This window comes from Phyllostomus hastatus, unplaced genomic scaffold, assembly GCF_019186645.2.
Source record: "Phyllostomus hastatus isolate PE091 unplaced genomic scaffold, TTU_PhHast_1.1 phas_scaffold_60, whole genome shotgun sequence".
Lineage (NCBI taxonomy): Eukaryota > Metazoa > Chordata > Mammalia > Chiroptera > Phyllostomidae > Phyllostomus > Phyllostomus hastatus.
Genome location: NW_025334038.1, coordinates 11,451,465 through 11,478,841, shown reverse-complemented (window position 1 = coordinate 11,478,841; position 27,377 = coordinate 11,451,465). Strand labels below are relative to the sequence as shown.

The 27,377-nt window shown below is 34.9% G+C and overlaps 1 protein-coding gene across 2 annotated transcripts in view; it reads right to left on the bottom strand.

Moving 5' to 3' along the window:
- The window catches only part of RAB3GAP1 (RAB3 GTPase activating protein catalytic subunit 1), a 111,188-nt gene that overhangs the window by 53,833 nt on the left and 29,978 nt on the right, over window positions 1–27,377 (bottom strand). For both annotated transcript variants that reach the window (XM_045826060.1, XM_045826061.1), the window contains exons 4-7: window positions 23,597–23,729; window positions 19,885–19,963; window positions 1,633–1,752; window positions 621–786 (exon numbers count right to left, since the gene is read on the bottom strand). In XM_045826060.1, the coding sequence (XP_045682016.1) occupies window positions 621–786; window positions 1,633–1,752; window positions 19,885–19,963; window positions 23,597–23,729 (498 nt within the window). The remainder of the gene's footprint in view (window positions 1–620; window positions 787–1,632; window positions 1,753–19,884; window positions 19,964–23,596; window positions 23,730–27,377) is intronic.

Genomic DNA, 27,377 nt, shown 5'->3' with positions numbered 1-27,377 from the left:
TACAGACAGTGGCCCCAACCGGGAATTGATTTTTTTCCCCTCATCAACATTATAAGGAAACAACGATACAATGTTAACTGAAACATTATTTGAGGGCCTGCTGTATTACTATTAGAGAAGCAGAGATAGCACAGTAGATAAATGTTAACAAAGTAAAGAAACAAAATCAGTTTAATTAATTATTCTTTAGCATTAGTACACTAAAAATGTAATTAGCGCTCTGGCTGGCGTAGCTCAGTGGATTGAGTGCAGGCTGCAAACCAAATCATTGCAGGTTCGATTCCTAGTCAGGGCACATGCCTGGGTTGCAGGCCATGGCCCCCAGCAACTGCACATTGATGTCTCTCTCTCTCTCTCTCTCCTCTCTCTCCTCTCTCTCCCCCCTTCCCCCTCTAAAAACAAATAAATAAAATCTTAAAAAACACACCTCTTTAAAATAAATAAATGTAATTAGCTACTTTGTTTCTTTAAACAGATGGTAATTTATAGTCAATTACATCTTTCTTCTTAATTACATTATTCATATTATAGAGAAATATTTCTACACAGTTAGTCAAATTACCAAATTGCTACTTTTATATGGATCCCAGAAAAGACTGACAATATCAATGCCAACTTACAATCTTTGATTTGAAGATATCCAGCAGACCTGATAAATGAGTGTACTGATTTGGTACCTTTCGAAGATGAACCATTTCAAAATCAGTTCGGACACCAGGGCCCTGACATTCTCCCACATACATTCTTCGCCATTTGTGATGAATTTGCACAAAGAGTGGCACCTGGCTGAAGGACACAATTAAATAGGAATAGATGGCAAGTTCATTAAACATTGAAAATCTTGTAAATCTCAAAATTTTCCAGTTATATTATACTAATCTCAAATATTTAAAAACACTAAACACAGAACACTTCACAGACATATTTATAAAAACAACACTCTTAATTTCTTTTCTCCTTATACCAGTAAACTGAAGAAAATGTCTAGTGGCACTTTGTCGTCAGAAAAATGTTTTTAAATGGTTGAAATTAAAAAAGAAAAAAGCAGAATAAAATTTTCTTCAATAAAAACGATATTAGCCTTTCCAAAGTCATGATGCATAAACTTGATTAAATAATTAAATAATACAAACTAAACCAAGTCATGGTGAAATACTTTATCATTTGAAGATACAGTTGGTCTTCATTATTCACAGATTTCCATATATGCAAATTAGCCTACTTGCCAAAATTTATTTGTAACCCCAAATCCAATATGTGTAGCACTTTCAGGCATTTGCAGATGTGTACAGAGTATCAAAACCTTTGAGTCACCTGTTGAATGTGTTCCCAGCTGAGGTCAAACAAGGCAATACTGTTGTCAAGTTTTAAAATTAGATTTTGTAACAAACAAAAATAGTACTCTTCATTTCAAATATTCATTAAGTATTTCAGTAAATTTCCCTCTATAAATGCTGCTCCCTAAAGGATTTGTTGAGTTAAGCTTATATACCATATTCCAATAGTATAATAATGTACAAGTAGTAATCCCAATAATTAAAAAACTGACATTTGATAACCATTTTCCTTAATAAAATATAATTACAAATAATTTTTAACTTATTGTCTAAGTTTTTCAAAATGTCCTCCTACCAGCCAGTGTTTCCCAAAGCAATAGACACAGAGCTCAGAAGAAGGTTGCACTTAGATTCACTGAGAACAGCATCGCTGTTTGCAGCTGGGGCGATCACCACGAATTCTCGCAATCCATACCTTTTAAAAAAGAATCACTGTCATTAATCAAAGGGGAATTTCCGAATACAAAAATCCATTATTGAAAAACATGAAAACATTTCCCTGAAGGAAATTTAACAAGTCAGGTTTGAGGTACCGGTGTTGCTTTTCTTGTTTTTTAAATGGCAACTGAACCTACAATCTGAATATCCTTCATTTAGTGAAACACTTCCATCATTCAACTACTATCTCCCCTCTATTATTTACAAATTAGAAGCAATTTGCTGAAATCACAAAGAACATTAAATAACTACTTTGCTTTAAAAGTTTAATTTTAAAAGATAAAAGATGAAAGCCAGCACTGAAATGTCACTTTAATTAATTGATAACATTAAGTCCACTATAATGTGGAAAGAGAAAGTTTGAAAGATCCCCTAACTGGCAGGAAAATAATTACCAGCCATGATGTACTTGGTGCTGTTTGTAGAGATGACAAAAATTTATTTCACCTTCTCAATTCACCTCCACCTTCCTATACATAGAAATTAGTTATGTAGAAGTGTGGCAGGCAGCTAGACAGGAGCAGAACAAGAACAACAGGCAATGTACAGAGGTACAGGTCACCAAGACTGAAAGCCCCAGATACCTAGCAACTGGCAAAAATAAGGACTGCGACCCCAGGGTAACCTTTCCTCCCCTAGCATATAGCTGCTCCTGCAGTGTGGACCCCCTGGCCTTTCACATTGCTGATCATGTGGTTTGGACCCTCCCTGACCTTTTTTTCCCCTGGTACATCACTAGTCTTGCAACAGACCCCCTTGGAGGAGGAACAAGAAGCCAAAGAGTGTCCTCATGTGACTCTCATTTGGGGACCCTTGCACAACCACTCCCTTAAGCATTAACCCTTAGGGCTAACATCTAAGCCTCAGTTGTATTTCAGCTCCAGGCCCAAAAGAGCAGACAAGTGACACCATGGCTGACATCAGGACACCCTGCCCTGGTGCTGACCAATCAGTAGAGACCATGGCACTGAAAGGACACACCGGTAAAGCTGATGAATATTCTATTGAGATACTCACCGGGGCACCCCTAAAATCCTACCTTTAAAAGCCCTTAGGACAGAGGACCCATCGGCTCTCCCTCCCCTTCTTCTCACCCAGGTGCATTACCTTTACTTTTCTTTCTCCTGAGCTCCAACAGCCCTTCTTTTGCCCCGGTAACTTGTTTCCTAAGCCCATTTCTTCTATTCTACTGCTCACCTCTTCTACTTCTGTGGCTTTCTAAATAAACCTTCTCTTACAGTTTGAATCTTGGCTCTTAATTTTTTCTTTAGCCAGAACTCAAGTACCAAGGTTGCTAAACCAAGGTCCACTCTGACTCCACTGTTCTAACACCCAGTGCCATTTTCACTGCCAAGAGAAGTAGCATCAAATACTGGAAGGAGCCCAGAGCTGTGAATTTTAAGCTTCTAAAGATCTTTAAAAGTTTTCTTTTTATTTTTTAAATGTCCTTGGAAGAAAAAAACCAAGAGAACATTTTCCCATGCTATCCCAGCACTAGAGTGAAATTACTGTCAACAATTTCTTGGTTATTCTTCCAGAAATATTCTATCTATGTACCAACCCTATTCTCAAATAAGATTACACTAAATATACTTTGTGTACTTTATCCCCTACTCATCAGTACTTTGCTTCCAGTTTTATGCTGCTGCAACAATACTTGTGATTGTCTGTTTCTATATGTGGAATGAATTCCTAGAAGTTGCTGGATAAAATGAACATCTGTATCTTTATTGATAGCTGATGCCAAACTACTTCCTTCCTCTCCACATACACACACAGATTGTGCCAATGTATACTGCCATTAACAACAAACAAGCCAAACTTAACTGCTTTCTATTGATCTACAGTATAATTCTATCCTCTGGCTTTGTTTCTTCTACCTGAAATGCAGCGCACCCCCCCCCCCCGCCCCACTTCACTGCCATCACTGAATATGAAAATCTTGATGGATTTCTTTTTGAGGACTTCCCTCAAATACCATCATCACTCCTGTTAAATATGTTCTATTCTCTGAATTCTAATGTACTTTTCCAATTATTATTATCTTTGAAGGATCGATATAAGACATTGATTTACTTTCCATACTAGACCCACTTGATGCTTGAGACCATGCCTTCATCAAGTAAACAAACATTAGGTGGGGATTTTAAAAGGAGCAAAAAATAAACAACAAAAAACAAGCAACCAGATAAAAAGTGGACAAGAGACTTGAACAGGCATCACTCCAATGATATACAAGTGGCAAATAAGCACATAAAAAATGTGGTAAACATCACTAATTATTAGGGAAATGTAAATCAAAACCATAATGACATACTATCTCACACCCATTAAATGGTTACAATAAAATACAAAACAGAAAACAAGTGTTAGCAAGGACACAGAGAAATCAGAACGTTGAGTATAACTTGTGGGAATGTAAAATAGTACAGCTGCTATAGAAAATGGCACAGTGGTCCTTAAAGAATTTAAGTGGAGAATGACTAACAATTCCACATTTGGGTATATACCCAAAGCAATTAAAAGCAGGGACTCAAAGACATATCTGAATACCTATTCATAGCAACATTATCCACAAGAGCCAAAAGATAGAAAAAACCTAAATGTCTATTAATAGATAAGTGGATAAACAAAATATGGTATATATACATGTAATGAAATATTATTCAGCCCTAAGAAAGAAAATATTATGATACATACAATAATAGAGAAGAACCTTGAAGATAATATGCTAAGCAAAATAAGCCAGTCACAAAAGAATAAATATTGTGTGAGTCCACTTATACAAGGTTCACAGAGTAGTCAAACTCACAGAGTAAGCAGAAAGGTGGTTAGGGCCTGGGAGAGGAGAGAATGAGGAATTATTGTTTAATGGATACAGAGTTTCAATATGTGATGATGATAAAGTTCTGGAGGAGAGTTGTGATGGGTGCACAAAATGTGAATGCATTTAATGCCACTAAACTGTACACTTAAAAATGGTTAAAATGTAAATTTCATGTGTTTTGCAACAGTTAAAAAAATTAAAAATAATAAAGAAGCAAAACTAATACATATTAAGGAATAAGAAATATAATGGCTAATAACTTTATTAAAAGAAGTTCAACCTCACTAGTGATTAGGAAAATAAATATTAAAACAAGATATTCCTGTTAAGCTATTAAATTGGCAAAAATTATAAAATATTGATAAGATCCAGTGTTGGCAAAAAGTATAAACTTTCAAAACATTTTCAAAGGCAGAAAATATTTAAAATTCACAAACTTTGAACTAATTATATCTGTGCTACAAAAGCATTCAGACAAATGCACAAAGATACATGTACAATGATGTTCATTATAATAGTTTAATTGTGAAAAACTAGACACAATACAAATATCCTTCAATAGAGACATGGGTAAATAATAACAGTACACCCCCATACTACGGCATTAAAAAAGTATATCTGAATTTACTGATATAAAGGCTGTCATGAAATGCTGAGAAAAATATATATGTTTATCAGAACAATTTGTACATGAAGTCCCATTTATGAAAAAACTGCAAATCAACACTACAAAAATATATCTACATGTAACTCGTATACTCATAAAAAAAAACGATCTGGGTAGACATAATCTAAATTTTCACAGTTTGTACAAAATCAAGAAATATGAGATGTCTGAGCCCCCTTTCTTTGTGCATGGACAGAAAACGGAAGGGATGGAGAGGAGACAATGGGAAAACTGAAGGGAGACTGATGTAAGATAATGAGTTTCATTAATAAATCTTTATGTTGTATTTCCTACAGTTTCTAATTTAGTCATTTATTAGAAGTTCAGATGTGTCAATTCAAATAAAAATCCCACTATGGTAATTTCCATAACAGAACCATTTTTTCTAACAGACTACACATATATGAAATTTAAATATAAATGAGTCTTAGCATCACATTCTCCAAATGAGAAAAGTAGGACAATCATTCATTTTTGTTTGTTTTGTTTTAAGATACATTCTTTCTTTCATGCCCCTATAAAAACTGAAAGCAACAGCAAATAATTAACCAACATTTAATATATGTCAATAATCTTGCATAGGAAAAGCATAAAACCATACTTCAAATGCTGCCAATTTTATGATTTTGTATATATTACTTTAGAAAAAATATATTCAGAGCCTTATTAATATAAAAAATATATGCATGAAAATACTGGATCACCAAAAATGGTGGTTATAAACAATTAAAAAAAACATTTCATGGGGACATATTTAAATACCTAGTATCTAAAAAAATACCTGACAAAGTGAAAATGTTAAATAAATAATTGCTTTTTTCAATTATAAGCCCTCAGCTATCCTTGGAATTGCTCTCTGTACCTTTCACTTAAAAGCTATCCAGCTTAATTCTAGTAAAATCGAGCAAATTTCATATAGTATAATAACTCTATTTCCTCCCCTCTCCCTTTGTGCAATATTGTCACACATTACACACTACCTATGTTATAAACCCAACAGTGCTAAAATTATTGTTTAAGCAATCTTATTTTTTTAATTAAAAGAATATATCTTTTGTGTTTTCTACAGTATTTCCAATTATCTTTATCCCTTCCTGTGGATCCAATTACCATATGTTTCTTTTTGACAATGCCTATAAGACAGGTATGCCTGCAATACAATCTCTCAGTCTTTGTTTACATGACAATATTATTTCACTTTTAGTTTTGAGAGTTACTTGTGTTAGATATAGAATTCTTGGTTGAAAGTTTTTTCCTTCAGCACTCTGAGTACAAGTACATCACTGCACTGCCCTCTGGCCTCCACTGTTTTTGAGAAGTCACAATGAATGACTTTTCTTGTCTTCAAGATTTTCTTTTGTTTCTGGGGTTTCAGCAAGCTGACTACAATGTATGTGTGGTTCTCTTTGTGCTTATTCTACCTAGGGTTCACTGAAATTTCTCTGTCCCTAAGTAAAAATTTTTTCATCAAATCTGGTAAGTTTTCAGTCTTTATTTCTTTAAATTTTTTTTCCTGCCTTTTTGTTTTTCTTTACTTGGGCTTCCATTAAATGTATGTTTTTGAATACCTGACAAAATCCACATACCTCTGAAGTTCTGTTCATTTTCCTCTAATCTTTCTGTTCTTTGAATCACATTATTTCCATTAATCTTTCAAATCCACCAACTATTCTGTTATCTCAGATCAACTTTTAATCTCATCTGGTGAGTTTATTTCAGTTATGCTTATGTTTAAAATTGTAGAGACACTTTTATTAAGTGACATTTTACAGAGGGATTGGAACTTAGCTTGCAAGTCAAAAAATCTAAATAAATGAAAAAATGAGGCAAAAAATTATTAGATCTAAGCCTCTGTTACACTGTTCAACTTTAGGATTTTTATTTGGCTCTTTATTATAGTTCCCATTTATTGAGATTTCCTCTTTGACTGTTAGTATATTTTTAATTCTTTAAATACAGTTCCTTTAATTCTTTGAACAACTGCTTTAGAGCTATTGCTAAATCCAACATCTGGGCCCACTAAAAGTCCATTTCTACTGTTTTTTTCCACTTGCATATGGGTCACACTTTCCTGTATAACACTGCATGTCTAGTCATTTGTGGTCGAAAATTCTATCTAGGTAATAAATTGTAGTGAAATCAGGTCCTATTTAACCTTTTTCAGGGTGTTTCTTTCTTGTTTTTAGTAACTTGCCTGGACTTAAAATGTGCAATCTATTTCCCCCAAGGTATTCAGCTACTAAAGTCTCTAGTCAGTCATTTTATTCTTTTTTTAGCCCGACTACTCCTTGTTTTAGTGATAAGCCAATAATTTGGTCACAGATATGCTCAAACATCTGAACCCACAAAGCTTTTGCTCTCTGACGACTGATCTGTTTGGGGGTTGGATAATTCATTCAAAGTCGTAACTACTTTTAAAGTTTGGGTTCTCATGTCTCCTGTCTACCCATGTAGTTTCCGTATCATACAGGCATGCATATATAGTGTTCCAGCTCTTCTATGGTCACCATACAGGCTACTTGTTAAATTTCTGACTAACCCACCACTTGCCTTTAACTTGGACTACAACCTTGGCCTAGCAAAGGTACAGATTTCCTTCACCTCTTCTCAATCAAAGCTGCAGAGATGGCAAAACTATAGGCTTTGCCTTCCACCCAGAATCAAGTCTACATCTCTGCCAACTAGCTGGTGTTTTCATGGCTAGCCTAGACTGAAAAACTGGTTTTCACCAGTATAGATTGGGAAGAGGCAGAATAACAGAATAGCTACAGGCAGAAGGGCCAGAGGCCCCCCTCTACTCTTAATAGAAACTCAAACAGTTTTCAAAGAAAAAAAAAATGCTTCTCAATTTGTTTTTGGCCTTTAGGCAGTTTCCAGTGCCCTAAAATGGTTGTTCAGACAACTTTTTCCAGTTTCATACATTTCTGCCCCAGAGGATAACTGCCAAGGCTTAGTGTCGCCATTATCAGAAGTCCTCTGAACATTTGCTTTTCAAAGAATAAGAACATTTTACAGGTCCTTAGGGGTATTCTTAAATACCATTCTCTCAAAACCTGTAGGTCCTTTCATATGTATCTCTCTCTATGACCAGGGGGAAAAAATTAAAATCACAAAAATTAATTTAAAAAAGAGCCATCGTAATTATTCAACTACACAGTTTATAACATTATTTGTGGACTGTTTCTTATGTTGTTGCTGTTATTCCCTTGTGACCAATAAAATGATTGAAGATGAAGGTCTAAAGACTAGACTAAATGAAGGCAAAACTATAGAGACAAAAGTTTGTCCTCAGTTAAACCAGCTGCACTTTAAATATATTTTTCCACTGTCAGTACAGCCTCGCCAGGTATATAGCATTATGCTCACTTTTTGTATTACTTTCTTTCATATTCCTGCTATAACAAAACACCACAATCTTAGTGGCTTAAAACAACCCAAATTTATTACCATACAGTTCTATAGGTTAGAGTGTGATACAAATCTCACCAGATACAAATCTAAAATCAAGTTGTTAGCAAGGTTGTATTCCTTTGGAGGCGCTGAAGGAGAATCCACTCCTTGCTTTCCCAGTTTCTAGAGACTACCATCATTCCTTGGCTTGTGGCCTTCTTCCGTCTTCAAATCCAGCAACAGAAAGACAACTTTTCATATCACACCACTCTGATATTGACTCTCTTCTGCCTCTCTCTTCTACCTTTAGGAACTCTTATGATTACACTGGCCGCACCCAGATAATCCAGAATATATCTTAAGGTCTGTGGATTAGCAACCCTAATGCCATCTGTTCCCATGATTCCTTCTTGTCATGTAACTTATATTCACAAGTTTCAAAATGTGGTATCTTTAGGAGGTAGACAGGTTCATAAACCTACCTCCATATTAAAACCTCTGCTCAGTAAAGATCTCATGAATTTACATTTGGGCATAAACATCTGCTAAGGCTAGCATCTGTGCCATCTACAGTGTCATTTGTTTTAGTATAAGCAATAACAATCAACCAAGGGAATAAATCCCCTTTGATGGTTTCAGCAATCAGCCATTAGAAAATATTTCAAGGACAAGTTATATATGGAGGTGGAGAGAAGCACTCAACAAATCACATCATTAAGATCAATTATCTTGCCTAGATCGTAAAAATGGATCATGTCCGTTTTTTCTTTTAATGACCAGTTTTAGAAAATACACTTAAAATAGTTAAATAGGCTTAGGAACTAATCTGACAGGTGCTTGATATAGAAACTGAAACTACAAGATATCAAAATACATGTACATCAATAAACTAGAACTATTAAAATTAAGCATTTGACATAAATGTCAAATTTCTAATTTCTAGAGTTTGATCTGAAAATATTAAGTTAATTGTATATGAATTTTATCTCATTCTGACAGGTCAACCTACACTAAGTGTACATGAATGGTATGAATTAACATTTTCCATATTAGTTTTCAAACCTTCAATGTCACTGCTTTGGTACTAAGCTTAGTTTAATTTTAAAAAGGAAATATTTATAGGTTAAAATTTCTGTGTATGTTATTCTCCAGTTGCTAAGAAGTAAGGTGAGTTATTTATCATCTTTCAAATTATAAGAATTTTAATTTTTAATGATTATAATTTTATAATTTTATAAAAAGTAGAAATATAAGAATATTATGAAATCTTAAGATGCCCAGTTCACATCAGGCCTGGATCACACAGCTCCCTCCTCAGCTTTTGCCATTCTCAACCCTTACTGCTATACCCCAGGCTTACCCAACTACTGATGGTTTCAAATTCTTAATTTAAGCATCACCAACTCTACCAATGCTCTTCTTTTGCCTTGAGAATCTTTTTAACTAACTTCACCTGGCTTATTCTCACTTGTTTTATGAAGTATTACCTCTTCTGGAAATCCTTTCCTGACTTAATCTATCTGAAAAGGGGGCACTTCCTATGAGCTTGCTTGAAGCCCTGAGTTGCCCTGTCTGAGAGCATCTACCAACAGCATTGCCATTTTTTCCCTTTTCTGTCCACCTACTAATTCCAAAGTTTACTGAAACAGGGATCATTGTTTATTTGTGGTATCCCAGTATCTGACTCACAGTAAATGTTTAAAAACAATGTCTGCCTAATAAAAGAAAGCACACAAACTTTTAGTATGGCTAATTTTCAAACAACTCTCAAAGTTTGGTTGTTGGCCTTCTAATCATTAAGGAAGATTAAATTTAAAAATATAGGCAGCATTGCAGATTGACATAATAAACCTACCCCTCCTTTCCTGAAACACACCAAAAATACCTAATTAAATATGACAATGTTTCTAAAATATATAGCTAAACTTGAAGGAATAAAAAGAAAATTACGGGGGGGCAGGGGACTGGGGAGCACAAAGAGGAAACTGAAAGGCAGAAACAGGCACTCAAGGTGACTCTGAAGAAACCCAAGCTTTTACCAACTTGGGGTACAGGCCCTAACAGTTCAGAACTGGGGATTGGGATATTACATGACAAGCTAAACTTTTCGATGCTAAAAGCCCATTAGTGTGACTCACAGAGATGTCTGCAAAACTGAGACTTTGCTAGACTAGAACAGTGATGTTCAATCAGTGCACTGTAAGCACTGACCTGTTTTCCCTTGGATTGTCAAATAAAAAAATGACAACAGCCAACACAACAGTAGCTATCCAGTGTGAATGAATAAAAATTATACCTATTTTTGTCAGATCAGCAAGAAATATATTTTTTGGTGTGCCAGATTTTAGTAATTAGTTTATGTGTGCCATGAGATGAAACACGTTGAACATTGACGGACTAGAGAGATTGAGAGTGATAGAAAAGTCTATGTCTGAGAATATCGTGCACTTTAGCCTTCTAGCAGTAATGTGAATTATGTAACTCTGAGATTAATAAGGTATACCCACCTCAGGGAGGTAGTCTTTGGTATGTAGCCAGACTAGAGTATGTCCAAGAATACCCCAATAATAAACATAAATAAGATGAAGTCTGGAAACTATGCTTCTAGAAGCATAATATCACTCAGATACGTGGATGTCATCCACAACTATGCCCTCGCTTAGTAGGCACTAAAATAGTAAACTGTATATGTTTTCAATGATGTCACCAATCTCTCTATAAAGTAACCTAAACATGCCAGCTTCCTTCTGCTTTAGATTTACTGAAGCATTGTCTGTGTATGAACTTTCCATCAAACCAAATTCGTACAGAGGTTGTTACATTTTGAATGGCCCCTCAGGGATATGGGTGTACATGAGACATGGAACCGGAACTGAGAATTTTGCCTCTTTGACAAAATGAGAATTCCAGAGCCAGATGGTTTCTATGGCAAATTCTACCAAACATTTAAAGATAACATCAATTTAACACACTCGCTTCCAGAAATTAGAATAGAAAATACTTCCCAACTCACATTATCAGGCTAACAATTCTGATACCAAAACCAAAGTCTAAGAAAACTGCATACCAATATTCACCATGAACACAGACACAGTCCTCAACAACAATACTAGCACATTAAATCCAGTAATATATATGTACACAAATACAAGTTATACCACAAAAGGTGGGGTTTACCTTGGGAATGCAAAGCCAATTAGATATCCAAAAATCAATCATGTCATCACCATATTAAAAATCTAAAGAAAAAATGATCATATCAATTTAAGCACAAGCAGCATGTAACTGAACTCATCATTCATTCATTATAAAAACTCTCAGCAAATTAGGAATAGAAGGAAACTTTCTCAACCTGATAAAGAGCACCTATGAAAAACCTACAGCTAACATTGTTTTTAATGGTGCAAGACTAAATGCTTTCCCTCTGAGATCAGAACAAGGCAAAGGTATCCATTCTCACCACTCCTATTCAGTATTTTACTGAAAGTCCTAGACACTTTCAAAAGGCATGACAAAAAAAAAATAAAGATTGTTAAGAAAGAAATAAAATTAACCCTATTCAAAGACAACATGATTGTTTATATGGAAAACCCTGAAGACACTATAATACTTCTAGATTAACTGAATCTAGTAATGTCAGGATATAAGGTCAATGCATAAAAACCAGTCCCATCTCTACATACTAGCAACAAACAGCTGGAAATTAAATTAAAAAAACAAATAAACAAACATTACAATAGCTCCTTAAAAAGAAAAAAGCAACAGTTAAGTATAAATCCAACAAAACATACAGGGTCTGTATGCTGAAAACCAGAAGAGAGTGATGAAAGAAACCAAAGAAAATGTAAAAATTTGGAGAAACCAGACATATGTCTATAAAGTAGAAGACTCAGCATAGTAAAAATACCAATTCTTCCCAAACTGATCTAGAGATTTAAAACAATTCCAATCAATATTCCATCAGGACTTTTTGTAGATATAAACAAACAAATTCTGAAATGTAAATGGAAAAGTAAGGGAGCCAGAACAGCCAAAACAACACTGAAAAGAAAGAATAAAGCTGCAGGAATCACAGTACCTAATACTTACTATAAAGCTACAGAACCTAAGAGCATCCAGATATAAACACACAGAAATATGGCCAAGTGATTTCTGACAAAGATACAAAAGTCAGTCAATGCAGAAGGGAACTTTTTTCAACAAACAGTATTAGAACAACTGAAAATCCATATGCAAAAAAAAAAAAAACCCTTAATCTAAACCTCAAACCTTATGCAATATAATAATTAACTTGAAATAGATAATAGATCTAAGTACAAAATGTAAAACTTCTAGAATTAAACACAGAACTGATCATTTTATCAAAGCCATTATCTCTAGTGATTAAGTCATATTGATAACATGACTTTCTAATAGGCTACGATGAAAAAGGCACTTCACCTTTATTGTATTCTTTCCAAAAGTCCATAACTCAAGTATAATCATGGGTAAAGGAGACAAACTCAAACTGAAGGAGATTCTACAAAATACCTAATCAGACCCCTCAAAACTGTCTAAGTGATGAAAAATAAGTAAAGACTGATACATTTCACAAACCAGAAAAAAAAAATTAAGGAGACCTGATAACTAAATGCAATGTGGTATCCTGACTTGGATCCTAGAACAGAAAATGGACATCAGTGGAAAAACTAGTTAAGGTTAGGTGATAATAATGTACCAATGTTGGTTTCTTAGTTAGGGTACATGTACCATGGTAATATGAGCTATTTGAGAAAACTGGGTGAAGGGTGCACCAAAACAGTCTATACTATCTTTGCAACTTTTCTGTAAATCTGAAATAAACAACAAAAAAATTTTTTGGTTTTCTTAAATAGGAGAACACTGTGAGGACACTTTGTGCAGAGTTCTCAGACATGGCACCAAAATCACTATCCATAATGTAAAAAACCCTGATTAAACTGAACTTCATCAAATTTAAAAACTTTTATTCTGGACAACTCGAAGAGAACGCCAAGTTAAATGCTGTCTAGACGAAAATATCTGTTATTCGGAATATGCGAAGAACTCTCAAAGCTCAACAGTAAGAAAATAAAAAACCAAATTAAAAAATGGACAAAAGATTTGGACACTTTACCACAGAGTATCTAGGACAGCAAATAAACGCAGGACAGATGTTCAAAGTTCAAATTAAATCCAGAATGAGATACTACGACATGTCTATTACAATGGCTAAAATAAAAAATACTGACACCACGTGCTAGTGTCAATGTAGAAAAACTGAAACTGCCACACACTGCTGGTGGGAATGCAAAATAGTAGTCACTCTGGAAATCAGTCTGGCCATTTCTTACAAAGTTAAATATTTCCTTGCATGACTTAGCAACTGACCTCAGATATCCATTCACCCAAGTGAAATGAAAATGTGTTTTCACACCAAAATCTATACACATATTTATATTAGTTCTATTCATAAATGCCCACACCTAGAAACAATTCTACCCTTTAACAGGTGAATGAGTGAATAAATTGTGGTATAGCCTTACAATAGAATACTACTCAGTAATAAAAAGGAACAAGCTAATGATACAAAATTACTGCGAAGGTTCTCAAAAGCATTAACTTGAGTGAAAGAAGCCAGTCTCAAATGGTTTCTATATGACTCCGCATCTATGACATTCTTGAAAGGACAAAACAATAGTGACTAAGAACTTATCAGTGACTACCAGGGATTTTAATAAACAAGAGGAGATTTGGGGGAGGTTTATATTCTCACTGTAATAGTAATAAAAAAAACCTATGTATGTGTTACGGTTCAGTGAACTGTTCAAAAAAAGGTCAATTTTACTGTATGTTAATTTTAAAAATAAAAAAAAATTTAAGTAAATGGTTGGGGTGCTGGGAGAAAAAGGTGAAGGAATTAAGAAGTACACATTGGGAGCCTCTAGCCAAGATGGAGGTGTAAATAGATATGTTTCACTTCCTTGCACAACCAAAAAAGGATAACAACCAAATTAAAAACAAAAAGCAACCAGAACTGCCAAAGTATCAAACTGTAAGGAAGTCTGACAATGAAGGAGTTAAAGAAGAAACATTCATCCCCAGACTGGTAGGAGGGCTGGAGATGGGCAGCTAAGGCAGAGAGGACACACACCAAGGCAGTGGCTAGTGGACAAGGCAGGCAAGGTGGTGGCTGGTGGACTGGGTGGTCCCACATTTACATGCAGATAAACCGGAGGAACAACTGGGAAGCAAGAAAGACTACACAACCCAGGGTGTCAGTGCAGGGAAATAAAGCCTGAAAACCTCTGGCTGTAAAAACCTGTGGGGGTTGCCTCGGGACAAACTTCCGGTCTCACAGGGGAGACCACTGGAAGGCCCACAGGGTCCTAGAACATACACAAGTCCACCCACCCAGGAATCAGCACCAGGGCGGTACCTAAAAGGTCACAATTCACTTATGGGTAGCAGGGAAAGTGACAGAAAGTGGGGCGAGAGCCCAGCAAGCAGCATTGTTACCTCTCTTACCCCTCTCCTACATTCAGCACCACAACACAGTGAAGTAGCTTGCCCTGCCCTGGTGAACACCTAAGGCTCTGCCCCTTGCAACAAAACAGGTATGCCAACACAAAGAAAAATGGCCCAAATGAAAGAAGAGATCAAAACTCCAGAAAAAGGACTAAGTGACGAGGAGATAGCCAATCTATCAGATGCAGAGTTCAAAACACTGGTAATCAGGATGCTCACAGAATTGACTGAGTACAGCCATAAAATAAAGGAAGAAGTGAACACTATACAAAGTGAGATAAAGAAAAATGTACCGGGAACCAAAAATGATGTGAAGGAAACCAGGACTCAAATCAACAATTTGGACCAGAAGGAATAAGAAAGAAACATTCGACCAGAACAGAATGAAGAAACAATAATTCAAAAAAAAACTAGGAGGCTTAGGTTCCTCTAGGACAACTTTAAACATTCCAATATCCGACCCATAGGGGTGCCAGAAGGAGAAGAGGAAGAACAAGAAATTCAAAAGTTATTTGAACAAATAATGAAGGAAAACTTCGCCAATCTGTCAAAGGAAACAGACTTCTGGGAAGTCCAGGAAGCTCGGAGAATCCCAAAGAAGTTGGACCCAAGGAGGAACACACCAAGGCATATCATAATTACATTAGCCAAGATTAAAGATAAGGAGAGAACCTTTATAGGGAACTGATCAGCATGGCAATGGCGAATGTAGCCCAGTATTGATCCAGAAAACCGATCAATGCAAAGTGGCACACAGGAGCAAATCGGCTTTTCCATGGTGAATCATGCCTGCATTGTACCTAGGCTGCTATGAGACTTGCTTTTGCTAAAACTCCCTCACCCTGAGTTAAGACTGCAGATGTTTAACGTACATCTCTGAAGCAACTCCCTAAAGTCTGTGCTAAGATGTCCCAAGGACAAAATGTAACCAAATCAATCATTTTTATCATTCCCTTGCATTTGTAACTTTTCCTACTTTTTTGTTATCTGTAAGAAGTAATCACTTAACTAAATCTAAGAATAATGAGAACCTTCTTTGACATAATGCAACTGGAAACCAATAAATGCCTGTCGAGGTAAGGGTCGATGCTCTCTCCTCTTGAGAGAGTAGACGAGGCACTCATAGGTGCTCTCCCCTTGAGAGAGTGGCCGTGCCATCCCTTTTTCTCCACAGGACTCAGTAGTCTGTGTGAATTTCTCATATCTCATCCACAATGTCATGGACCCCATGAGCTGGGGTCTGCATCAAACCTTAAACACAGCAAGAAAAAAAAAAAGAGTTACCTACCAAGGAGTTCCCAGAAGACTACCAGCTGATTTCTCAAAAGAAACATTGTAGGCAAGGAGGGGCTGCAAAGAAGTATTCCAAGTCATGAAAGGCAAGGACCTACCTCCAAGATTACTCTATCCAGCAAAGCTATCATTTAGAATGGAAGGGCAGACAAAGTGCTTCCCAGATGAGGTCAAGTTAAAGGAGTTCATCCTCACCAAGCCCTTATTACATGAAATGTTAAAGGGACTTATCTCAGAAAAAGATCAAAACTAAGAACAGTAAAATAACAACTCACAACTATCAACAAATGAACCTAAAAAAAAAAACAAAAAAAACACCAAGCAAACAGCTAGAACGGAAACAGAATCAAAGAAATAGAGATCACATGGAGGGTTATCAGTGGGGAGGGGAGAGGAGGGGGAAATTAGGGAAAGGGTACAGAAAGTAAGAAGCATAAATGGTAGGTACAAAGTAGACAGAGGAGGTAAGAATAGTATAGGAAATGGAGAAGTCAAAGAACTTATATACATGACCCATAGACATAAACTAAGGTGGGGGGAATGCTGGAAGGACTGGGGTACCAGGTGGAGGGGCATAAAGGGGAGAAAAGAAAAGGGACAACTGTAGTAGCATAATCAATAAAATATACTTTAAAAAAAGAAGTACAAATTGGTAGTTACAGAATAGTCACAGAGATGTAAATTACAGTATAGGGATGATCAATAATATTGTATTAACTATGTACAGGGCCAGGTGGGTACTTGCATTATTGAGGGGATCACTCTGTAAAGTATATGATTTTCTGACCACTATGCTGTACATTTGAAACTAATACAGAGTAACACTAAATATAAACTAATACTGACTGAAACAAAAAAAGTAAATAGATTAAAAAGGTTTTATTTATTCATTCAAGGAATAATTTTATACTATGTACTATGTGCCAAACAGTTTTTGGAAATATATATGAAAAAGCTGAACAGATATGTAACAGCATTCAGATTTTGATAAATACATTATATGCCATTATCTTATTAAATCCTCACAATTATCCTTAAAGGTGCATGCTATTTTACTGATTTTAACAATGTAGAAACTAACTCGTCAATATTAAGTAACTTGCCCAAAGTAGCCAAGATAATAAGTACTTGAACTAGAAATTAATGTCTAATTCAGTGTTTGTCCAAACAGTAGATTTTCAATTACTGTATCATGAATGAATGAAGTCATTCAGAGTCCAGCAGAAGTAACGCCTGCTTGAGTGTGGTTGGTAGAGTAATAATACGGGTGTAATAATTTATAGTTTTAATTTGAATATTTCACTTAAAATGTCACGTGTTCTGCTTGAGTGTGGTACTGTTCTGTTACAGAATTGCATGCTTATGATTTTGTAATAAAATATTTTATAATAAAAAAGAGGTGTTATTTGTGCCAGACCCTGTATTTTGTCATGTTAAATTTACATATTCACATTTCAGAAGATCAGAATATTCTTCTGATAAGTTCAAAGGGTAATTTATAAAACTGCTTTTATATTCAGTTGGCCAAAAAGTCCATTATGGTTTTTCATTACAATGGCTCTAGTAGTGCTTAGTTGGTTTTAACTTCATTTGAAACAGTTTTGTTAGGCTGTATCATGACAGTGTCGTATCAGCGTGCATTTAAAAATAAACTTATCATTCCTGGCTATAGTGGCTCAGTGGATTGAGTGCTGGCCTGAGAACCGAAAAGCTGCCGGTTTGATTCCCAGTCAGGGCACATGGCTGCGTTATGGGCCAGGTCTCCAGTTGGGGGTTTGTAGAGGCAACTAACACATGTATTATCTCACACATTGATGTCTCTCCCTCTCTTTCTACCTCAACTGGTGAATTTTTGTGCAGCCATTTTAATTGAAGATAGAAGAAAATATGCAACATTTTTGGTGTGATATGCTTTATTATTTAAAGAGAGGTAAAAACATAACTGAAACACAAAAAAGGATTTATGCAGTGTATGGAGAAGGTGTTGTGACAGATCGAACATGTCTAAAGTGATTTGCAAAGTTTCTTAGTACTACTGACATTTTAGCAAAATAATTATTTGCTGTGCAGCTATGTAATGCACTGGAAGATGTTTAGCAGAACCACTGGCCTCTACCCAACTAGAAGCCAATAGTAGGAGACAGCCAACATACTCAAAATATACAAATCAATAGTTATTGGTGAAAATGAAAAACGTTTTTTTATTTTATGGAAAAAATGTAATGAACTTTTTGGCCAACCAAATAGTTGTTTAAATTATTTAAGTGCACAGTTTTTAAAACATCACACTAAAATAACAGTACTTATGAAACAATATCTGGTTTATTTGCACTTGCAATAATTTTCTTCCATTTTTTAGTATGCTACATAGTCTGCTTGCTATAGTAATCACTATAAAATGAAGAAAAAAGAAACAGATGTTATCATTTCCCCATTCTGAGAAATTCTTTAAAAAAAAAAATGAAAGAGCAACTCACACCAAGAGAGTAACTTAAAACCAGTATATAAATTCCCTTTAACTCGTTCTCCTTTCTTGACAATATAGTCACACTTGGGCCATTTTGGAGATGGAGTGTTTCAACGCCACTCCCTCCAAAATAAAGTTCAGATAGAGTATGAATAATTGAAAAAGATAAAGACCTTTTAATCGTGATGTGTCTCTTATATTAATGTATTACATTTATAATTTAGACCTTTGATGTTATTATGTACCAAGAGCAACATTTTATTTCAATTCAATTTGTAACAATATATATTGTTTTCTGTGATATTTGTTTCATACTAATTATCAGAATTAATTTAGATACTACCCTGGATACTACACATAGTATGCAGAAAAGCGTTAACAGCAGGCCTGCAACTGCTATCCTCAGAATAATCTGCTTGCAAGGCTGACCTTGGTCTGGCACCTGGGAACTTCGATCTAGGGAGGTTTCTCACTACTGCCCTAATTGATAAGTGGTACTGTGCCTAAACTGTTTGTGCCAACAATGTGGTTTATGCTGGACACTTGCTTTCCTTCTGGGAGTCTGAAATTTTGTATTTACCAGTCAGAAGGTAACAGCCCCCAATTAAAAACCCTGAGAACAGAGCCTCTAACAAGCTTCCCTGGTAGATAACATTTCACATGTTGCCACAACTTGTAGCTAAGGGAATTGAGTATCTCCAGTGTGACTCCATTAGGAAAGGACTGTTAAAACACCTGGACTGCCTTCAAACTTTACCTTAGGCACCTTTTCCCTTTGCTGATTTTGCTGTGCATGCTGTCACTGTAATAAATCACAGCAATAAGTACAACTAGATGCTGAGTCCTGTGGGTCCTTCCAGCAAATCACTGAACCTGGGAGTGGTCCTGAGGCCTCCCCAGCACACATACTAAGAGTTATCTGTGTGAAATGTATACCTACCATCTTACCAAGCAATGTGCTCTTGGAGGAAAGTCATTATTCATACACAACAAATCTTGCATAGATTGTGGAATAGCATCTACAAAAAAGATTAGATAACGAAACAGTTATTATGTTGATTTAATTCAGAATATAATAATATGATTTAAAGAAACATATAACATATCTGGCTAGTCCATGTAGCTCTGTAATTGCTCAAAGATTTAAATCTAGGGCTAGTCCTAAGATTGGGAGAAAGAGGGATGTCTTTCTCAATCTCTTTTGTTTAAAAAAGCCTACAAATATATATATACAAGGGTGGGCAAAAGTAAGCTTACAGTTGTAAGTACCTGAAACAGTCTATTCTTTTATTTTTACTAATTATTGTACAATATTATTTTATATACAAACAACTATAAATCTTTTTCTCCACCCCTGTATATTCCTATGTTTGTACTCTTTTCCTTTCTTAAACGCCGTGACTCACACAATTTCCCATCTTTAGTAGGAAGTTCATTTTATTTATTCTTCTTGGTCAGCCCTTGTCTCTACTTTTCCTCAAAATTCTATTAGAGGTCTGTCAACTCCATATCACCTTCTGAGGTGAACCCTGGCCATCTAAAGTGTTCTTGTAAACCACAACAACCTTCCTACTTATAACTGTGTATCTTTAAGCACTTACTATTGCCGTCCATAAGGTAGTAACATCAATAATCATTATTTACTCATAAATGCACAGTATATTTAAAACATAAAGGATAGCTGCTAAAAATATTTCCTTTTGCTGCATAGCTATAATTGCTTAGCAAATTTGTATTTTATTCACTTGCAAAAATAAAAAAAGAACACTAAAAAAACACTAATAACTTGACATTTTACTCAACTAAGGCAATAAGCAACTCCAAAAAAATAAAAGATCAGTGCTCAAATCTTCTGATCTCTAATAATAGTTTTAAATATGTATTTCTCTATTAACCAAGCTAATGCTTTACTTGGAACTAATTTCTAGCATTAGTGAGAGCTTCAATCACAACCAAATTAAAATAGACAATATCTACACACATGCAACAATAATTTCTTAGCTATATTAAGTCCATTCATCTTGTCTCATAACATAGCCCCTCATCTGCTCACCTCAGAAACAGATTCTTAGCCTCTAACAAAATTGTTTTTCTTTCATGTATGATCTCTTGTCAAAATAATAGCACTTAAGATTGCTCTACTCTGAAGAATTGCCTTCATCAATCAAGAGAATGTTGGATGCAGAAATCTCTGGGGCATTATCAGACTTCCCTCTACTTGCATACATTTCCCTCTTCCCCTTATTCCTAAAGTATACATGTTCATATTTTAGTATAATTATTTTCTTTTGTTGTATGTAGAATTATCTGAGATATGTGTATACATGATCAATGTTATTTATCCCAGTTTATAAATCTAAATGCAAACATTATCTGTTTTCTTTGTAAAACTAATATATATATAACAGAAAAGGTAATATAATTTCATTCCTATACAAGAAAAGGCACAGATATTTCAGGCCTATACTTACCAATGGTAATATTTTAACCAAAAAAACTTTTTTTAATTTATTTTTTATTCAACTATAATTGACATATAATATTATATTAGTTTCAGGTACACAACATAATGATTTGATAACTGTACACACTGTGAAATGATCACCACATTAAGTTAACATCTTTTACTACATAATTACAAAAAGTTTTTTAGTGATGACCACTTTAAATATTTATTTTTGGCAACTTTCAAGTATGCAATACAGTATTATTAAATATCATCACCAATCTGTACATTACATCCCTTGACTTATTTATTTTCTAACTAGAATTCTGTACCTTTTGACCACTTTCACCCATTTCGCGTACTCTCCAGCCATGTGCTCCCCCTTCCACCCTGCCTCTGGCAACCACCAATCTGTTCTCTGTACCTATGAGCTTGGTTGTTTTTTGTTTTTTCCTAACATTCCACATATAAGTGACTTCATATGGTATTTGCTTTTCTCTGTTTCACTTACGTTCCCTTAGTAAAATGTCTTTAATTGACCAGAAAAACTTTAATACACATTCTGCATATTTGTTTTCTGAATGAATAAAGAAGGCATTTTACTGATAGCTCCAAAATTTATTTATTTTCAATGCCTTGCACACTTGCTGTTATATATGAGGGGGGACCCAATTTGTGTATTTATTCTTACATGTTTAAACTTTAGTCACCTTCAAAGTATTGATGCAATACACCCACTGAGACTTATCCACTGCTCAAAACAGTTTTGAACTCATCAATTTTGATGCCTTGTAGTGCTTCTGCCATTTATTGTTTTACCTCCTTCACATCAGCAAAACATTTCCCTTTGAGGACTTTTTTTCATCCAGAGGAACAAAAAAGAAAGTTGCTGGTGGTGAGAGCAGGAATAGGGAGCATGGGACAGTGGGCTCATGCTGTTTTTTGGTCAAAAACTGCTGAACACTTGGTGCAGTGTGGGTGGGTGTGCGCATTTATTACTTATCATGAAATGGGAAAATGCACTGAGTCTTCAAAAAAATTCACTGAAGCTGAGAGCTGCCTCTCACAAGCCAGCGGGTACACTGATACAGATGGGTTCCTGGAACACTCACTTAACAGGGGAAGCCTGTAGTGTAAGGGGCCTGTCCTCCAGAAGATAATTCCAGTTTTTTGAGGTTTCCTCAAAATTTAGTATATCTCAGGACAAAGAGATTGGTTATTTGACCTATAAACAACTATAAGCACCATTTACAGAGATTTTGGATGATGTCGTCTATCAACAACTACAAGCACATTTACTGAATATCTAGCATGAGCCAGGTAGTGAGATCGGTACTTACATACAGTATCTCATTAAATCTTCCCATTAACCCCCTAGGTAGTATTACTTCATTTTAAGATAATTCAAGTTTAGAAAGGTTAAGTAACTACTAAGTAGAAAAACCAGAATTGTATCCACTTGGATGTGACTCTCAAGTCTGGAATATAGCCAAAACACTACACTGACTAATCAACAAATAACTTTTTTTTTAATCCTTTGAAACCTAGATTAGTTGTTTCATTCTCCATAACACCTTCTCTGAACATTTCCATTTAAAAGCAATCTTTCTTCTTTCGAACTCCAGTAGAATGTTATCTGTGCTTTGGGGTGGCATTTATCACTTTCTACCTCCTATTACTGTTACTTACTTATAAACCTTATCCCACCTACTGGAATGTAAATTTAAGTTTGGGTTCAATTTGGCTTAGAGAGTACCTAGCACATGGTAGGCACTCAATAAATATTAGCTGATTTAATTAACTTTAAAATGATGCTGTGATTCTTCCTCTGAAAAGATCATACTCTACTTCAGATGCACTAAAACAACTTCATATATATAAAACATCTCTGGAAAACACTACATAATTAAGAGAACTAAATTTGTAACTCAAAATTATAAACAATCTGCCCTGGCTGGTGTGGCTCATTGAATTGAGTGTGCTGGCCTATGAATGAAAGGGTCACCAGTTTGATTCTTAGAGCACATAAATGGCTTGCGGGCCAGGTCCCCAGTAGGGAGCACATGAGAGGCAACCACACATTGACGTTTCCCTCTCTTTCTCTCATCCTTCCTCTCTCTATAAAAATAAATAAATAAAATCTTAAAAAATTGAAAAATAAAAAATCCTAACATGTCAAGCTTTTAATATATATATAAAAGCTTACCTTCTAACATTTCATCATTTCCTTCTTTATCAGTGGATTCTTGTACAAGATAATGATGAGTAATTGAGAATTTGAAGTCAGCAAAGAGAATTTCATCTGATTTCTCTTCCCATGTGCCAGAAGTAAATATACCCTGTATTTAACAATAAAAGGCAGGAAAACATTACTCAATAGTTAGCATTATGTTTATTAACCATAGGAATTTTTTCCCTTTTTCCTGCTCACTAATCTAAAAGTTACATCCTATAGCTATCTTCCACAATTAAAGTTAAAAAACAAAAACAAAAACATACATTATGTGAATAAACAGGAGCCCTAGCTGGTGTAGCTCAATGGATTGAGCACGGTCATGTGAACCAAAGGGTCGCCAGTTCAATTCCCAGTCAGGGCACATGCCTGGATTGCACCCCAGATTCCCCAGTAGGGGGTGCATGAGAGACAACCACATATTGATGTTTCTCTCCTTCTCTTTCTCTCTTCCCTTCCCCTCTCTCTAAAAATAAATAAAATATTTTTAAAAATAAAGAGGAAGCCATTTTATCAATGATTTATCAGTGTTCCTTTAAAAAAAATTCCCTAGAATATTAACTATCAAGTAACTTACAAAATTATAACTTTCAAGTACCCATATTTTTTTGGACCATAAGACGCACATAGGTTTTAGAGGAAAATAGGGAAAAAATCTGAAGCAAAAAATGCTGCAAAATATTTAATAACATAAATAACATAATATTTCACCAATGTAAATATAAACAGAACTCAACAGCAGCATTAACAACCATTATTCCTACCAAATTGGGGGGGGGGGGGTAGTCTTATAGTCCAGAAATACAATACTTTTTGTGAGATGAGTCTCTATATAAAATCACGAGTATAGTAAATCCCATACTTCTTCACAGGCAGAAAAAAAAAACCTCTCTACCAAGAGCAGAATCTCTGAGCCACTTTTAACTAAAAAGAATGAAATCTTATAAATTTTAACCATTAGAAAAATACATAACAAAATATATTTTTATAAAATCTCAAACTAAACAACAACACGAAGTAGTGCACAGCGTTACTGAATATCAGAAATTGCTTCAGCCCTGGGTGGTGCAGCTCAGTGGATTGAGCACTGGCCTGCAAACCAAAGTGGTTTGATTCCCAGCTGGGGCACATGCCTGGATTGTGGGCCAGGTCCCCAGTTTGGGGGTGTGGGAGAGGCAACCAATCTACGTTTTGCTTGCACATCGATGTTTCTCTCTCTCCCTTCCCTTCTCTCTAAAAATAAATAAATAACATCTTTAAAGAATAAAAAGAAATTGCTTCAGAAAAAGCAGTTTGTTAAAACAGTTTAAGTGACAAGACATCTGTAGTACTTATTTGCTTACAGATTTTTGCAAGCTTCTTTATCAAGTTTTGGCATTCAAATATTTTCATTTAAACTCAACATCTTTTTGTGAACTTTGTTTACATCATATTTAACATTTTTTCCATTATAATTTACATTCAATATTATTTTGCATTAGTTTTGGATGGTAGTTAGACAATCATATACTTTACAAAGTGGTCCCCCCAATATTTAAAGTACCCTCCTGACACCATAGAGTATTACTGACTATATTCCCTATGCTGTACTTTATAGTCCCATGACTATTCTGTAACTACCAATTTGTACTTCTTAACCCCTTCATTTTTTTTAACCAGTCCCCTAAACCTCTTTCCTCTGGCAACCACCAGTCCCAACCTCTATGTCTATGAGTCTATTTCTATTTTGTTTGTTCACTTATTTTGTAAACAGCAACGTCTTCGCTGGAAAACATTTTAATTAAAAGTTTCAAAGAACTCCCTTACCTATACAACATAACCATCAGAGAAGAATTTTTCCCATGGGGTCTCTAATCTCCCATTGCTATTCTTTCCAATGGAGAGGGACACAGTCATTGCAGCAGACCACCACTATGAAGCAGGAAATACAAACCCAGCACAGACAGTCCCAAACTAGACAGAAAATATGTAAGAAATAATTCTGAGTTACTGAGCGTTTATAAAATGTTTTCATAACTATATCTAATGTATAACAGTCAAATGTTTTATGTGTGTTCCTGGCAAGGTTATTTATAGTTCTGAACTGAATTAAATCATAATACAGGGTCCGGCAGAAGTAAGGCCTGCTTGGGTGTGGTTGGTAAGGTAATAATATGGGTGCAATAATTTATAGTTTTAATTTGAATATTTCACCTACAATGTCATATGGTGTGCTTGAGTGTGATATTGTTACAGAATTACATGCTTATGATTTTGTAATAAAAAGGGGTGTCATTTCTGCCATACCCTGTATTTTAAATGTGCTAGAAGTATCTTATTAAGTAAATACATCAAATAGCAATCTTTTCATCAGCAGAATAATCACCATGTAAGACATATACATGTTGGGGTTCCTTAAAGGTTAACCTGTGTGTATGTAATTAGGACATATATGGCCCATACCAAAAGCTTCAAACTGAAGTGAATAATGTAATAATACACAGAAGAGTTTGGTTTGCTTGGAGAAATGCCCACTATAAAGAAGTTAAGGCTAAAACTAAGGAAAAAAAGATAAGTCCAGAAAATGAGTCAGTGCCTTTCTCAAGTGTACAAAAAAACAAATACTCTTTTATTCTTTTTAAATGATTTTTTAAATAAAAAAATGATTCGATCCTAATTCTGATTTCTGGGTACTGCTGTCAACCTTATCAACAGCTATCTAAAGGACAATCTAGTTGTATTCAGTAAGGCATCCAGATCCTGTCTCTGAATGAGACTTTTTAAGATAATTTAGTTCAAGTGAAAAACATTCAAAGCTTCCTCCTCCAAGTCAACTATGGTATAATCATTTGACATTAAATTCCAGTATGGTGAATATTTATGATTAAAATAAGAAATGACAACTCCAATTCAAAATTAATCTAGCAATTCATCAAAAATAACCTCTGAAAACTCCAATCCAGATAATAAAAAGAAATGAGCATATACACTGGAAATAAAACTACACTCACAGACCACTTGATTATATATAAGGAATAGTCAATAAAATCTACAAGCTACTAAAACTGTTATGCTTATGAAGTTGTGGAATTCAAGGTTAATATACAAAAACCATATGTATTTTTATATACTAGCAGCAAATACTTGGAAAATGAAATTTTTAAAACATACCATTTACAACATCAAAAATAAATCAAATATCTATGAATAAACTTAAGGAAAGATGAGCAAGAACTCTACCTAAAAATACTTCAAAACACTGCTAGAAGATATTAAAGACCTTAGAGATATATCATGGACACAGATTGAAAGATACAACACTATGAAGATGTTAATCAATTCTCCCCAAATTAATCTATAAATTAAACACAATCCTAATCAAAATTTCAGCAGGCATTTTGTAGAAACTGACAAGCTGATTCTAAAACTAATTTGAAAACCCAAAGGACCAAGAATAGGTAAAATAATTTTGATGAAAAATATACCATCTGATTTTAAGATTTACTTTGCCACAGTAATTATGGCACCACAGCATTGATATAAGGACAAATAGATGAGTAAAACATAATGGTCCAGAAATACATTCACACATATTCTTCATTTTACAACAGAGGAACCACTGCAATTCAGTAGGAAAAGGATGGGCTTTTCAATAAATGGTCCTGGGGATACTAAGATACTCACATGGAGGAAACATAGAATATCTTCACAACATTGAGATAGGCAAAGATTCCTTTGATAGGAAACAAAAGGCACTAACAATAATTTTATATTG